At 38.9% G+C, this 13,158-nt stretch overlaps 1 protein-coding gene across 1 annotated transcript in view; it reads left to right on the top strand.

The window, feature by feature from the left end:
* The window catches only part of CA10 (carbonic anhydrase 10), a gene marked incomplete at both ends in the record, with an annotated part of 152,653 nt that extends 141,956 nt beyond the window's left edge, over positions 1-10,697 (top strand). The window contains 5 exons of the mRNA XM_079544433.1: positions 1,727-1,822; positions 2,261-2,333; positions 8,896-9,050; positions 9,681-9,855; positions 10,675-10,697. Of these exons, the coding sequence (XP_079400559.1) occupies positions 1,727-1,822; positions 2,261-2,333; positions 8,896-9,050; positions 9,681-9,855; positions 10,675-10,697 (522 nt within the window). The remainder of the gene's footprint in view (positions 1-1,726; positions 1,823-2,260; positions 2,334-8,895; positions 9,051-9,680; positions 9,856-10,674) is intronic.
* Between the last annotated feature and the right edge of the window lie 2,461 nt (positions 10,698-13,158).

The following is a 13,158-nucleotide window of genomic DNA, read 5'->3' as shown; positions in this document are numbered from 1 at the left end:
CTGGCTATTTTTTGTCTGCGAACCATTAGTTGTGAATTGTAAAGCTACGTGCCAAAGATCTAATCTTACTCATGCAAGTATTCTCTTTCCTTTCAGAATTCCCACTACCCTTTTTGCATCCACATCCAAGCACTAAAGCCACATTGCTCAGGGCTGGGGCAGGGACAAAAAGAGGCCTGAGGGATTTTCACACTAGAAAGCCCACAGGAGCCGACTGAGTGATTTACGTATAACGTACAAAGAACGCGTTGTGCAGCTGGGCACAGCGCAGGAAATACTCTCTGAACTCCCCAAGTTTGCAGGCATCTGTTGTCTCTCAGCTTCTCACAGACTGAGGTAATAATGGTGTAGGTTACAAAGAACTCAGGATACTGTTGTAATTCAGATCGCTACTAGCGTACATGGGGGTGAACGTTTATCTGGATAGCAAAGCAACACTTTGTCCTTTTAGTTGAACATGCACTGTAAATTACACAGAGAGGTCATTTTTGTAGAGAAATCCTTGCAGTTGTTCTGCTTTACAGTACAACGGCACCAGGCATCATATCCAGAAGACAAAAGCACCAATGCAATCATTACATCACATTTCAGTTGTTTGGAGTTTGGTTTTTTTGTTTTCTGTTGGGTTTTTTTTTGTTTGTTTGTTTGTTTTTTGAGATAGAGATTTCTTCCTTGGTACAAGCATGGGAAGCCCGATGTGATAAAATTCCTCTGCTGGCAGCATTAGTCTTGGGCCATTTATTTAGTTCAAGTGACAAGACAGAGACCGAATTAATGCTATACAGATTTAATTGCACTAACTTCAGGTTTAGACCAGTAGTTGGAAAATGAACTTGATTTTTAAAATACAAGTGTCGAGCTGCTGTGATTGCCAGAGCAATGACCTTACCTTTCTAATTGACATCTGAAAACTAAATATATCTTAAAGCAAAGTAAAGCTAAATAAATAGCTTTTCAAATCACTGGAAGTACTTAACTTCTTCACATGGGTTTGTTAAAATTGTTTATCTTAAAAAAAAAAAATAATAATAATAATTGCATAAATATTAACTGTAAAATTACCCAGTGGTCCCAGAAAAATATAAATATCATCATTCTGGGTAACAAATATTCATTTACACAGAGAGAGAGAGAGATGAACTCTATCTTTGTAACCTAAAATGTACATTTTAATGATGAGTGGAAGAGAAGCTGAGGCACTGAGTAGATCCTGGTTAGCAGTAACACAGTAAGCACTTTGCTGTAGGAGCTTTTGCAACTGAATTTGTTAAAACCAATGCCAATAGATATCAGTATTTTGAATTCTGCAAGTCCTGCTTTAAACACTTCCAATCCTGCATCCCATATGTTTCTACAAATATTTCAGCCCCTGACTCCCCTGTGCTTGGCTCGAGGCTGAGAAGCACAGATTACTTGCTGCCCGTGGCAAGTGCTGCTCCACTGGGGAAATGATGTCACCCCCTGCAGTGCAATTCATAACTTGATGAGGGTAAATTCACTTACTGGCAATTCAGAAGAAAGCATGTTGGTGCTATACCAGCTGAAGCCAGATGGTAAGTGAAATTATTAAAATCGTGCACACCACAGATCTCTGAAAAATTGCACTGCTAAAAAAATATCCTAAACATAGACAGGCTTTTAATATAAAGCAATTGGTGTATAGAGAGCATTTGCAAACAATGCATGGTACAATTGCTACTGTTCAATTGCAATCTTTCCTTTCTAGGTTCAACTGATCCACTACAACCACGAGTTGTATACAAATGTCACAGAAGCTGCAAAGAGTCCTAATGGGTTGGTGGTAGTTTCCATATTTATGAAAGTAAGTATTCACTGTTGCCAGCATCTAATGTGTAGGTGGTGGACTTGTTCTTCATGAACTGTAAATGCAGAAACTGGACTCCTCGTTATGGCACTGCAGTGCCTGGAGGCTCTGATCTGGAATCACAAGACAGCCTCATCCTAGGAACTGAACGTACAGTTCCTGAAAACATAATGGAAAAAAATGAAAAGGGATAAAGAGAGAAAATTAATGATATCATAAAAACCACTCATAAAAGTTTAGTGGCTATGACAAAAGTTATTGATTTCTTTGATTTGGTATTCTTGTATGAAACATGAGATGAATGAGTCAATTAGAAATGAACCTCTCCCAGCAAGTCGAGGCCCTGGGATGGAGGGAATGGGCACATCACAGGTGCAGCTCCAGAAAGGGAATGCTTGTCCGAAAGTTTTGACACTGTAATTTTCTCTTCCTTAGGTATCTGAATCATCAAATCCATTTCTAAATCGTATGCTTAACAGAGACACTATAACAAGAATAACGTATAAAAGTAAGTTTCTTCTCATTCATGATAGCTGTATGCTGCTAGTAGCAAACGCTGTGCTTAGTGACTCACTGCATCGAGAGACGCCTTGCATTGAGAAACAGTTTACAAGCTTGTATTGCCAGCAAACCTGCACGATAAACTTGGGAACTTGAAAACATCTAATAAGGTCACAAGTTCATTAAATATTTTTGAGCTTCAAAACCTATTTTATGTTTGGACAAACAGTAAATTGATGAAAATATATTTAATAAATATATGTGATATATTTGCACAGAACACACAGGTAAGACTGTTTATTGTTAGCAGCAGAAGTACCATATATTGCAGCCTGAATTACTCCAATTCAAATTACAACAAAATGCTGCATTGTTGCCTGTTTTAACACGCAGCTGTGGATTCAGTATTCATTAACGCTTTCTTTTTGCGCAGAAGAATGCGGTTTCTATTTAGCTATTACTGCATGTAATGGGTGTATAAGGAGATCATCAACATAGCATGTATATTTGTTGTACTCGTGTTTGGAAAGCCTTTAACTGATAATGCTCAATACTTCCATGCTAGCATATTAAGTAAGTGGAAAACTGGAGCTTAAGCATCAGTTAAAATCAGGGTAATTCAGAGAAAGACATGAAAAATATACAGACCTCAATGGAATAAATTAAACCTCTATGCTGAAAACATTATTCCTTTGTCAAATAATCACTTGTATGCCAAGCAGCCATAAAGTAAGTACACTAAATGATACCAGATTATGAAAATATCATAGACCAGCATCTAGGAAGAGATATAGAGTTGTTTGTAACTGGAATGAGACTGGGTGTCAGGACTGCAGAGCTTAGTTCTCAGCTCTGTCAGACTTTGCCCAGTTTACATCTTTGTAAATGAAGTGCATCAAACTATATACCCTCCAACAACACATGATGCTCTGAAAGCTTCCTGTCTGCATCTCTAGAGAACTCAAAAATCCATTTAACTCCAACAAGTCACTGAACTTCAGGTTTACAATGGAAGTGTTTGGAGAGATTTCTGCACACATCCCTGAAGTTCACGGCCTGATTTCTTTGCACTCTACCTTTTCCCCTCCCAGCACAGGTAGAACTACAATCCTACAGTGTTCACATCAAGAAAAAATAATACATTTGAGACCTACGTGAGTTGCAAACACGGAATTTTACCCACTAATTCTTGAACAAGAGAGAAGCAGAAAGATTGAGTCTTGCCTATACAACAGAGAATTTGAACAACAGAGCCATTCCAACTGCATTCCAAACTCAGCAGTTCCATGTCCTTTACTATAAACACACACCTGACAGTGGAGCACTAAGAAAGCTCTTTTCTCCCCACATACACACACACCTAGCAGATCTCACACTCTGAGTAAGGGAAGGCTCCTGCCTAGTTTTTCCCATTACAGCATCTCTGTCCCATGCATTTACACGAGCATCACAGCTTTTCTTGTGTTCCTTGGCCACACAAGCTTTAATAGCTGACCAGTAGAGCAAAGGCTGGGCAAACTGCAGAGACTCAGAGCAGAGGAGAGACCACAGTTATGGATGTGATGCTCCACAGGGCTGAAAGGAACCAGCAGCACCTTTCCCTTGTTGCGTAAATGAGTGTACAGCCATCACCTCCATTGCAGAGCATTTTCCTTTGGCACTGCATTTGTAAGCAGGTGCACCTTCACTCTGGACCTTTCATTGGTTGTTTTGGCACTCGAAGAGAGAACACAATTCCAACCACGCTTCATTTAGATTTTCCAAATGAAATTTCACATTGAGGTGAATGCATAACAGATTGCAAAATCAATGAGTACTGGAATAGTTTTAGTTTTTAGCCACTGTTATCCCTAACAGGTGCATCTGCTAAAATGAAATCCTTGGTGGACACGATGGACACAGCATTCTCAGTGCAATGGGTTGCTTGCTGTAGTAACAAGTATCGACCAGAAATTTTTTAGTGTAAACTGGGAGTGCGAGAGTGCTACTGAAAGTAATTTTGTGGTTGTCTTACATGATAGATTATAGCATCATTGCTGAAAACTAGTTTTACTTCTTACATTGCAGGGATTTCTATTCTGCCTTCAGCAACCGGAGGTTTTTAAGCTGTGTTTTACAAGCCCACTCCTGAAGGCAATACTCAGCGTGCTCCCACTGTGCCCAATAGGGGGATGGAGCAAACGAGAACAGGCTCAGAGTCAGCAGAGCTAACAGCATACCTACATGAGTGATTATTTTTTTTTTTTCTGAAGAAGAATAGCAAAAAAAATGAAGGAGTTGTATATCATGCTGCATGAAACGTCCACAGGCAACATGCATGAAAAGGGGAATTTCTACCCTCAGATATTAGTGGTTAAGTAAAGCGAAGTGGACCCCAATCTACTTTTAAGTAGATTTTAAGTACTTTTTAAGTATTAAGAAAGCACAAAGAATACTCTTTGAACTAGTTGAAACAAGGATTCTTTATTCAGAATCTGTGTGAATCTCTAAAGTGGAACATGAAAGCAATTTTTCTTTAAGTACAATTCTAGGGGGATTTCTTTCAGAACAGCCATGCCCAGTGGTTGCTTATCATTGAAAAGCAGCAACATTTCAGCTTCCCTAAACTCCATACTGAAATCTGAGCTTGTCATTCTCCATAGAAACACCCAAGTATGCTCAGCTAGGCAGAAGAGCTGCAAAATTTTGCATTTTCTCACATTTAATCTTTCACTATAATAGAGATAACAAGTGAATAGAGTATCAGTTTTCACAGATGATTCTGAAAAGTTTTACATTTCGTATCTCTGGAGATAAGGCTCCTAATTTTCGAAGGGGCACATTTCAGTGGGCTGCCTGAAGAACTGAGCTCCTGCAGCTCCTGCCACGAGCACAACAGCTCGGCCACCATGAGGCCCTGGGGACTGAGCGGGTTCTCTGCGTGAGTCACTGCTGCTCCCAGCTGCATCTGAGCAGCTCCTGAAGGCTGATAAACAGAGAAACTCCAGTGCTGAATTTAATAACTGCAGAGCTCGACATTCTATGCCCTGTATTCTATTTAGACCTGTACTGTCCCTTTTTGAGTTACCATGATGCAAACTTGGAAATCAAATAGGGCTTTTTAAAATTCAGTTGATGTATTCCCAATTAAGTACTATTTCCTTGAAAAGAACACATTTTTACTGTGAAAGCAGACCTCACACACCTGTTACAAATCTAAGGATGAAAGAGCGCTTCCATTATTTGTTAAGAAAATTGTCAGAGGCCTACATGTAAATGAATTTGAAATCTAAATAAATGTAATTTGTATAGACAAGAGTTCACGAGTTCAGAAATCACCCCAAGGCACACACACAGAACAAGAAAAATAGTGTGAGCTGTGGAGAGGAATGATGCTGAGAATCTAATAAAGGCTGCACAGGTCTACCAAAGAAGTTTATTACTGGCAAGAGATCACACTGTTTTCAACCATTTTGATCACACGCCTGCAATAAATATCATCAAAAGAGACAACACATCTAAGTGCAGCCTAGTATTAATGCAATCCCCACACCCAGTTCTTTTTCAGTTCCAGTACAGATTATTTATTTTAAATCAAGGTGTGGGAAGAGGGAAAGAACAGAGCTGTTCATGGGAAAAATGATAATCAAATGCCTACTCTGAGGTCTCCTCAAGGCATTCCCACTGAGCTGTCTGACTTCCACAGGAATAGTGGAAAAGCCCACACACAGGCATGAATTAATAGTGCTTTTTCTTGGCCAAATACTTATTTCATTCACACCCATCTTCCTTGTTTCCTGAAGTGATATTTTCTCCTCTAGTTTCTCTTTAATTACTACTGACGGATTTTGACACACAATCCACCAACTCTCCTTAAACACACTCCAAGCAAACACAGAAGCAACAAATCAAATTTGAAGCAACTCCATTGCTGGATGCTGATGAGGAAGATGGCTACAAAAAGAGCACTGTATATTTTGCAGATCCTCAGTATGTAAACAAGGCAACCTAGCAGTTGAAGCAGAATTCAGTAAGGCTACAAGCAACACATCCCCTGACTTTCAGAGCACCAGCACACATTGGACTTGCCTGGATGACTGGGAATTCCACGCCCCACATTGCATCCACACTGCTAGAAGCCACAGTACAGCACATCCATAGGCAAGTTAGCAGCTCACATCAAAATAACACATTCTCTATTAACGCCATACAAGGCAACTCCAAAATCCCCATGATTACCTGCATTAATGCCAGCAATAAATCAGTTTCTGTATCTATTATAAATAACCCTATCGTTAATAATCTGTGCGCTTTTCTGAACACAAATTAGCCAACTGGAGTGTGGCACACACAAAAAATACGCATCATCAGTATCCCTTCTCTGCATTAAACTTAAGTTAGCTTTCCATCTCCTAAAAAATAATTCAGGGCAAATTCAACCCTGTTAAAACCATTTTAGTCCCACTGAAGGCAATGCGAATGTAACAAAGCGGGTTTGGTCCTTAGGGCTTGAAACTATCAATTTGGATGGACTTCTTGGCACTCGCAGCCAACATATACCACCCTCCATGGTTTGTAAATGAACAGGAGGTTCACATGGGAATGGGAAAGAAGTGTGATGATTCACGGAAAGCAGGCACTGGCTTGAAAAAATGGATTCACTCTCTTCTCATGTAATTCTAGCAAAATTACTGCTGCACTGCAAATAATGTTTATAATGAACAGGACACAGGTGCATTCAGTCATCTCTAGCTGTTAAAATTCAACAGCATTTTGGCTTCATAATACCATAGCAATGGTTTTGCACTTTCAAGTGGAAAACTGGGGGGCTAGAAACAGCTTGTAGATCCCAGGCCATGAGGCAGTGAAGGCTAAGCATTTTTACAAAGATAACAGTCACCTAAAACACCGAGAAGCACAGTCTCCTCTGAAGCTCCAGCTATTTGGAAAAGCAGTTACCCTGGGAAGACAAGAAGGTGGCAGAGAGCTGCGTTGGTAGCAACTATCAAAGGACGTGCCAAGATTTTTATTCCTCAAATAACAAATACATTTTTAATACCAAACACCTGTAAGGTACTGGCCAACAGGACGCAGATCTGACACCCTCGTCTTGGCCTTTAGCCGATGCTGTAGTCACTTGCACCCTGGGAGCAGCATGGTGAGCGCATATGTCAAAATACAAATAAAACAAACCACATTTGCTTTGCCTGGGTACTTCGATCTTTCTGTTGCCAGTACAGTAGTTCTCTTTTTTTCCCATTAGATAATATGGGGCAAACATTCTGATCACCTAAGTTTTGTCCTTCAGCTATATGTTAAATTGTAGTTAAACTACTCCTGTTTTTTAGATCTTACATGCTTTCTTAATCATTCATATTTCTTTCTATGCTTTCATTTAAAAACTTCTTTTCCCAATGGCCAAGAAATTATCAGCTTTTTTTAACGATAAAAACAGTTTACATTGAAAACGTGGAAAACATCAGAGAATCAAGCAAGAACACCTAAACAATTGGTATTGACTGAAAAGATGTACTTTCTACGTGTTTCTTTAGACTGAACAGGAATCTTCTACTTTATTTTTACATCCTTGTATTCAATTCAAATCAATGCAAATTACTCTGTGTATCAAAAAGGGAACTGCATAAACATGCAGCTTTCCTTGCCCACATTTTACTCACTCTGCAAATGAACCATACTGAACACCACACACAAGTGAAGACATGCACAGAGATTTCACAGCATTGCTCCCTGCAACCAGAACAGCTTTCTCTGAGCACAAATCTATCAACAGTTAAATGCAATCCCTGCGTATTTCCTATGAAGGAACTCCTATTGCCTCGGCTCTGGCTTTGACAGTACTGCAAAAATAATAGAGGTCCAGCATGACAAAAGGGAAATGTACAGATAATAAAACAGGCTGAGGAACTTTGATGACATGAGATCTGTCCCTACCTCATTTTATTTTGGTAGCTGTTCACGGACTGAATTCTGTTACACACGGGTACTTCATTAATTCCCAGAGAGGCTCATGATATCAAAGCAAGGCCCGCAGTAAGCTCCTTTCCAGCACACTTTCCCGCCCTGGCGTTAGCACTCACAGGGAGCTAGCAGCACATCCGCCCCACTGCGCACATGAAAGGCCATCAGGCTTCAGTGAGCAGGTTTATTATCATGCATTAACCTCAACTTCAACTTCTTCCTCTGGCAGAAGGGCAATTAAGTTTTAACACTCACTGTTCAACACAAGTCCTTAGGAAGGCCAAAATTGTTAATCTCTCCAAAATATGGTAAGTCTTCTCCAAAGACTGCTGCACTTGAATCAACAACCTCAAGAAGTTTTTATCCGCTTCTTAAATGAGGTTCAGAGTTTCACAGTGAATACTTGAGCTGAATTCCCAGGGAAGGTGCGCACTGTCACCAAGGAGAAAAAGCCAAACCAAGATTACTTCTTCTTAACCTAAGTGCTGTGACATGGTCGTTGCACTTCCCCTATCAGTAAGCTAGAGTTGATGTTCTGAAGTAAGGATTGCAAACGCTGTTTTTTCCCCCTCAAAAACATTGCTTTATTTTTTTTCTTCTCAATTCTGCAGATGATGCATACTTACTACAGGGGCTTAACATTGAGGAGCTTTACCCAGAGACCTCTAGTTTCATTACATATGATGGGTCAATGACAATTCCACCCTGCTACGAAACAGCAAGCTGGATAATAATGAACAAACCCGTCTACATAACAAGAATGCAGGTAATAATAATAAATATACAAATACTTGATCTAGTCTAGGTACAAGAGTAGAATATTTGAAATACATTGCTAGTTTTACATACAGAACTAGATTCAATGTTTTGCTGCATGGATCTCTGCTTGCAATTGCTACAGCTTACAAAAGCAATGAAGAGCATTTTTTCAAAATTTATTTATTTAGAACTACCAAAATGTTGCACATACACACACTCTGAGATGGGCTCCGCTCACCGTGAGAGTTTGAACCAACTGATCCAAAGGTCTCTCCTGGTAAGATTCTTCACGATTCTGTGAATAAATGCATACGGATTCTAAACAAACACAGTAAAGTTGTACAAAAATAACTGATGTTAGGAAGTTTAACCTCTACTTCAGTTTCCTACTCAAAGTTTGAAAGATTTTTGTTGAATTAATGAATATTCTTGTAGCACAGTAACTGCAAGAACCATTGCCGTCTGACTGCAGAAGAAACAGTTTGATCTCAAGTTGGCTCTTTCAACCCACCTTTCGCTTACAAATCACTGAAACTGTTTAACTTTGATTTCCTAAGTAGTATATTTAATAGTGTTGTATGTTCTTTAATTACAGGAAAGACCAAAACTAAAAATCCTTGTTTTGTATTTTGTACAGATGCATTCCTTACGACTGCTAAGCCAGAATCAGCCATCACAGATTTTTCTGAGCATGAGCGACAATTTCAGACCAGTCCAGCCCCTCAACAATCGATGTATCCGAACTAATATCAACTTTAGTTTACAGGGAAAAGATTGTCCAAACAATAGAGCACAGAAACTACAGTATAGAGGTACGTTCTACCTCCAGAACAACCCTTGCTTTACTTACACTGAGCTCCTTTCTCTGGGAAATTCAAGCGCGTAAGAAAGTCTACAAATAAACACAAATGAAACAGCAGACCTGGGGGAATAGTGGTATGAGTCCAAGATTGAATATTTGACTGGAAGAGGAAATTTGCCCAGAAACATCCATGAAAAGCCATGATAAAAGTCATTGTGGGACATCTGATATTTTTCATAAGCAGATGGCACAGGCCTTCAGCTTTCTAGCCTCATTTTAAAGTCTTACAAAGATATTTTATTCTGCTGGAAAGAAAAAGGGGGATGAGCTAGTCCTGATGACAGCTGATCTCAAACAAAAGAATAAATTTCACTTTGGATGTGCACTGCCATAACTAATATCCAAATTGGAAAGTTTTTTTATTATGGAATGAACACCAAACAAATGAACCAACTCAGTCTTATGCTGGTAACATCTTACACTGCCACAGCTTGGGGCTCACTTCTGAGCTGGATTGCATCTTACACACCTTCTAGTCCGTGCACATACAGTTATACCACTTACAAGACAGTGTCAAAGTTCCTTCTTGACTAAATATTATGGTTATGCTGAAGGGTGGATAAGAACACATTCAATAGCAAGGTCAATGATTGAGTTACAATACTGCTAAAAAAATAATCATACAGACGCAGTACTTTCCCAAGAAAAGGAGAAAACTGAGCCTGGCTTTTCCAGGATGTTATAGGTGTTAAAAGATGTTTTAAGTTCATCCAATTTTATTTCTGAGGTTTATTAAAGCATAATTGTTTTTGTTTTGTTTCTTTTTCAGTAAATGAATGGCTCCTCAAGTAAGACAGAGCAGGCAGAACCCATAACCTCAGTGGAATGCTACTACTGTGATTGACATAATCTAGAATGCACCCAAACTCACTCTTTCTTTGGGTTCGTGACAGCATGTGCAAGCATGCTGTAGGAATAAAGCTGCCATGTTGGAAACTCAACTTAAAATTCATTCATATGATTGGTGGTAATTAAAAAAAATAAAAAGACAGTATTACAGTAAATGTGATTACAATTTTGATACAGTTTTCCTGAACTAATTTAGCATCACAAAAAAAAACAAAAAAAAAGGAAAAAAGACTTTTCAGCCTTTGTATATATGAAATTCTTCCTCTTCCCCCCCCCCCTCCGTCAAACTTAAAGAAAAAAAGAGAAAAAAGGTGGCTTGGTGCAGCATCAAAGTGGAGTTGTGTTCTGTGTGCCAAGTAATCCTTGGAAAGCTCTCATTATTTCACTATCATTTATGGATACTGACAAGACAGAACAAGAAGATTGTAGAGCAAACTTATTTCTAGATTATGATCCTTCTGTTCATTTAATTAAAAAAGGGACAGACAGAGATAAGTATTGTAAATAGATCACTGCAGAATACAAAGGAAATTTAAATATTTCCCTCTGTCACATATCTGTAGTAGGATTTGCCAAAATCAGAATTGATCCATTTTCTGTTTCTTGTTTTACAACAGGTCATATGTTGTGTTGGTTACTAATAACAATTCAATAAATGTGTTTAACAAATTAATTTAGTAAACTTGCTTTGGTTTACTTTTTTCCTTTCTGAAATAACAAGCCTCTAAGTATTTGTGGCTGCACTGTTTGTGTTTCTGTTGACTTTCTCTTTTTTTTTTTAATTTCATTTATTTGTTTGCAGCCAGTTTAAGCCAGATAATGGCAATTGTAAATGCAGTTAAATCCAGTATAACTTCAACTCTGGTCAATCATTAACAGAAGGCTGGGTTCAGAAACAGATCGCAGTTGAAACATCTCCGTTTCAAATTGTCATTTCCCCTGTTCAATTCATTACAGTGACAAACAAATTTAAATTGGTGGTGGAAGCAGATATTTTTCTTTACAGATAAAGCAGGAGCTGACCAAGTAAAAGGGAATGCCTTTTTTCTTGTTTATAATGGTCATTCACTGTGTTTGGTTACTGTCAAGAACTAAATAAATGTGTTTAACAAGTTCACATGCTGCATGTTTGGCCTTCTTGCACATTGAGAAGTTTTGAATTGTTTCTTTCTCTGGAGAGTGTGCAGACTGCATGTTACCCAGCTCCTAATGCTTACTTTGTCATGCATGACAACATGTAGAAGTTAGCAGAAAAGATTACAAAGCTAGAAAGGACCATACAGGAACTATGAATCATTCATACCAAATGGAAAAATACACACTACAAGAAGTTTGAGAAGATGTAACACAGTAAAGAATGTAGAGACCCAATCCACACTGGAGACCAACTACCTGTAACATGACATAGCATTTCATCTTTGGCCAAAGCAAACAGCATGGACAGCATCAGACTGGAAACTCGAGAAACTGTTGATGAGAGCTGGGAAAGACTAAAGAGCTAAAAGCTGTGATGTCATCAGTGGCACAAAAGGAAAAGGTATCAGGAGGGCACCGTTCAGTTGTTCAGTGAAAGATGCAGAGGAATCACCAGGTGGGACGTGGCACATTGATGTCAAACATGCAGAAGGGTTTTGGGCTTACGACCTTGGTCCAGGATCCTGCTAAGGCAGATGTAGCACCTGCTCCCTAACTTACTTCTGTCTGAGCAGCTCAAATTAATTATATATACTAGCTTAACAGTGCGTAGTGATCTGAGAAGTTCACTAAACCACCACAGAAATGCTAAAACTACCTATTGCAACGCAGACTAGCTTTGTTGAATTCTGCAGCTGAAATAAAGCGTAATTACTACCTTCAATTTACCTAGCTAATGGAGAAGAATACCATGAACCACATGCAATATCTTTAAAATGTCTTTTAAACTTGTGGTATTGGGATTGTTTCCATGACTTGTTTGACTGATTGTGGGTTTTGTTTGATTGCTTTTGTAGGCTCTATTGTTGTTGTTTTATTTTATTAAGCTTCTCCTGAAATCGTTAAGGTTACACAGAGAAGTTACAGAGAGCATAAAGTCCACAATGGCTCAAACTATATTTCTGGACCAGTAGCTGACAATTGTTGATCCAACTATGTCAGTGACAGAAGGTAGGGAAGATAAGCAAGGCCACCATTATAAAACTTTCAGTAATAAAACCTACATGCTATTTTAGTAAAAGCTGGTTGAAGGGATTTAAGAAGAGAGAGAGACGATAGAAGAGACTAGTCCTAAAGAAGGAGTCATGCTGTGCTTTGGATTAGGTGAGGCTGCAGTATAGAAACCCTGCAAATAGAGAAACATGACAATCGTGCTGGGACATTGCAAACACATTTGTCAACATTCCCAAGTCCATTTTGTGAACTAATG

This window comes from Tetrao urogallus (genome assembly GCF_951394365.1).
Source record: "Tetrao urogallus genome assembly, chromosome: 18".
Taxonomy (NCBI): domain Eukaryota; kingdom Metazoa; phylum Chordata; class Aves; order Galliformes; family Phasianidae; genus Tetrao; species Tetrao urogallus.
This window is presented reverse-complemented; position numbering and strand designations above follow the sequence as displayed.